Source organism: Callionymus lyra, chromosome 6 (assembly GCF_982586985.1).
Source record: "Callionymus lyra chromosome 6, fCalLyr1.hap1.1, whole genome shotgun sequence".
NCBI lineage: Eukaryota > Metazoa > Chordata > Actinopteri > Syngnathiformes > Callionymidae > Callionymus > Callionymus lyra.
Window position 1 is genome coordinate 2,169,243 of NC_141823.1, and position 3,960 is coordinate 2,173,202.

Here is a 3,960-nt window from a genome sequence, read left to right on the forward strand (position 1 = left end):
AGTTTGTAAATGTGTTTCATAGTTTGTAAATATATTTCATAGTTTGTAAATGTGTTTCATAGTGTGTTTCATAGTTTGTAAATGTGTTTCATAGTTTGTAAATGTGTTTCATAGTTTGTAAATGTGTTTCATAGTTTGTAAATGTGTTTCATAGTTTGTAAATGTGTTTCATAGTTTGTAAATGTATTTCATAGTTTGTAAATGTGTTTCATAGTTTGTAAATGTATTTCATAGTTTGTAAATGTGTTTCATAGTTTGTAAATGTGTTTCATAGTTTGTAAATGTGTTTCATAGTTTGTAAATGTGTTTCATAGTTTGTAAATGTATTTCATAGTTTGTAAATGTATTTCATAGTTTGTAAATGTATTTCATAGTTTGTAAATGTGTTTCATAGTTTGTAAATGTGTTTCATAGTTTGTAAATGTGTTTCATAGTTTGTAAATGTGTTTCATAGTTTGTAAATGTGTTTCATAGTTTGTAAATTTGTCTCAGAGTTTGAAAATTGGATTCAGAAAATTATACATTTGTTTTAGATTTAACATTTTTCAAAGTTTGTAAATTTGTTTCGGGAAATTGTGTTTTTTATAGTTTGTAAATTGAATTCAGAATTTAATCTTCAGGAAATTACAAATGTGTTTAATTAGTTTTGTCTCAGAGTTTGTAAATTAGATTCAGAAAATTATAATACATTTCTTTTCTGCAATATTTTTCATATTTGTTTCAGGAAATTGTAAATTTGTTTTATTAGTTTGCAAATTTGGTTCAGAGTTTGTAAATTGGATTAAAAATATATATCCTTTTATGTTTTAGAGTTTGGCAACATTTTCTGTAAACTTAATTCATAGTTTGCAATTGAAATTGTTTTTGACGAGTTAGTTTGATTCATGTTGTTCATTTGTTTGTAATTTTCATTTTCATTCTGATAATTCATGAGACAAACATGGACGAAGTACAAATACTTTAAATCTAAAGTAACGAGTCATTCGTTGTGTTGTCAGCGCGAGACTGAACCATTGCTGACCATGAGTCACTCGTTCAACTCGTCCCTTCATCGTCTCTCCGGCGTGAACGTGGCCCGACTCGCTCTGCCTTGTAAAGTCATCTCGATGGAACACAGAAGCACCAGGACGTGGATATATATATATATTCTCCGGTGTCGTCTTCTCACGGAACACAAAAGAATAAGTTACTTCTATATCTGGGGTCGAAGGTCGGCGTCTCCGTCTGCGGCGTGGAGAGTCAGCATGCTGATGGAGACACGGCGGACGGCGGGAAGATGGCGGCGCTTTCTTCTAGAAGTCCATGGACATGGAGCGCTGGGGATCCACGACGACGGTGCTGTTGCGGGCGCTGGTGCCGCGCATGCTAAGGGTTCCGCAGGCTCCCGCCATGGCGCCGCCGATGCCGCCCGCGATGCCGCTGGGTCCCGGCATCCCCATCCCGCCTCCCATGGAGACTCCTCCCATGATCCCCACCGCGCCCCCCAGGGTTCCTCCCGCCATCCCAGAGGGTCCTCCTCCCATCATGACGCCGCCGGTGGCGCCGCCGCGCCCGTAGATCTCGCAGGGGATCTCCTCGCTGACGCGGTCCTCGATGACCTGTTGGTCGCAGTCGTGAGTCTGAGCGTGTTGTTTGTAGCCGTAGCAGCTCTTCTTGTAGCTGCCACTGGAGTTGAAGGTCTTCATGGGCGGCGGCTTGGAGAAGTCGTTGTGGTAGGAGAGCTCCATGGAGCTGAGCGTGGTGCGGCTGTGCTTCATGCTGCCGCCGCCGCCACCACCTCCGCCACCGCCAGCGGGCGCGCCCACCGAGCCTTGCGAGCCGCAGTGGTGCTCGTGCACACAGCGCGACATGGTGGACGAGCGCCGCAGCTTGTGGAAGCTGTCCAGCTCCTCGGACAGGTCGGCCATGTCACTGGAGACCTCCTTGTCCCGCAGGGAGAAGAGCTCGTAGTGAGGCGGGTCGAAGACCTCCTGGAAGCCCGCCTTGTTGAAAACGCCCGGACGACGAGCGACCACCTGAAAGAGAAGTCGTTTTCACTGACGAGTCTTTCATCGTTTTCGTAATCAGGTTTAATTTAAACCTTGTGTTGTCTCAGGGTCAAGGTGACCCACGGCCTGGGATAGCACAAACACATTTGTTTTCGGGCTTCGGGTCACATTGACCCTGAGATAACACAAGGGATACAACAAACACATTTGTTTTCACTCACTCACACACACACACACACATATACGCACACACACACACACACATATACGCACACACACACTCTCTCTCTCACACACACACACACACACACACCGCACACACACATACACACACACACACTCACACACACATACTCTGTCCAGTAGGGAGCGCTGTCCTGGGGAAGCCTCGCCTCTCTGGTCTTGGGGTGGTCTTGCTACAGTTTTTAGGGAGAGTTGTTCTTCCAAAGTGATTCAGACACAGGAATTCACTTCTTTTGAATCTCAGATGATCTTGGTTGGTTCTACAAGACCTTTCTATTGTGTGTCAATCTACCGCCCGCCTGGTCCTTCAGTGTTCTTGAAAGACTTCAGTGACTTCTTATCTTCCATTATTCAAATGGAATCTGTTCTTATTCTTGGAGACTTTAATCTTCATGTTGATGACGTTACATCTTGTTCTGCTAAAGAACTTTTAACTTTAACAGAAGCCTTTAATTTTGAGCAACATGTTTCTGAACCCACTCATCAAAAAGGCCACATTTTAGACTTAGTTTTTACTCTTGGCCTGGACATTTCTAATGTATCTGTACATGATGTCCATCTGATTATTCTCTTGTCTTGTTCAACCTGGACTTCATCCCTGAACCTAAGCCTTTGAAAGTTAGGTCTCAGAGACGTGTCATCTCAGCCGATACTGCAGACAGTTTTTCCGCTATGTTTGACCGTCTTTCCTTTGATGACTGCCAGACGTGGACAGTTCGATTCACTGTTTCACTGATCATTGTGTTGAAATACTGGTTCAAACCTGTTCAATCAAACTTGTAAATTCAGAAAAAACGGTGCTCTTGGACAAATGAAGATCTCCTGAGTCTGAAGAGACTCTGTTGAAAGACTGAGCCCATCTGGAAGGCCACTAAACTTGAGGTGCACAGACTTCACCTCAGGGATCTGATGACTTCTTACAATGAGATGGTAGAAACTGCCAGATCTGATTACATCAGAAAACTGGTAGCAGCAAATAAGAAAAACCCCAAAGTGTGGTTTGACACGATTAATTCTCTTGTGCTCCTCAAATCACGCCTGTCTTCTGTGAAGCTGGAAGCAATGCATTGTTGACATTTTTCATTGAAAAAATTAAATTGATCAAAAACAAAATCTCTCCCCCTTTGTTTGGAACCCCTACTGTCTCTGAGCCCCTCTCCTCCTCTTGGTCCTCCTTCACTGCTGTATCTTTGGGTGATATTTCGGCACTAGTGAACAAGATGAAACCCTCCTCTTGCTCAGATGACGTCCTTCCTTGTAGGCTTTTTATTAAAGTATTTGATGTAATTGGCCCCTGGGTTACCAATATGGTGAACCTCTCTCTTTCCACAGGGGTTTTTCCGAATGCATTTAAACATGCCATTGTGGAGCCTCTGCTCAAAAAGCCAGGCTTAGACCCAACTGACCTCAGTAATTTCAGGCCTATTTCTAAGCTCCCTTTCTTGTCCAAGATCTTGGAGAAGGTTGTGTCTGAGCAGCTGTTTCTGGATCAGAGCGACATCCATGAGAAGTTTCAGTCTGGCTTCCGTAAACATCACTCTACGGAGACAGCTTTATTGAAAGTGTCCAGTGACATCATGATGTCGGCTGACTCTGGTAAATTCACTGTTCTGGTTCTCTTGGATCTGTCGTCAGCCTTTGACACAGTTGATCACCAGATCCTGCTGAGAAGACTGAGGGATGAAGACTGTCTGGGTCTGTGTTAGAATGGTCCTCATCATACCTTTCT

The 3,960-nt window shown here is 43.6% G+C and overlaps 1 protein-coding gene across 1 annotated transcript in view; it reads right to left on the bottom strand.

The window, feature by feature from the left end:
• Nucleotides 1-436: 436 nt before the first annotated feature.
• neto2a (neuropilin (NRP) and tolloid (TLL)-like 2a) overlaps nucleotides 437-3,960 on the bottom strand; it is a 38,038-nt gene continuing 34,514 nt past the window's right edge. The window contains exon 10 of the mRNA XM_087793022.1: nucleotides 437-2,015. Coding sequence (XP_087649148.1) covers nucleotides 1,293-2,015 — 723 coding nt within the window. The 3' untranslated portion in view covers nucleotides 437-1,292. The remainder of the gene's footprint in view (nucleotides 2,016-3,960) is intronic.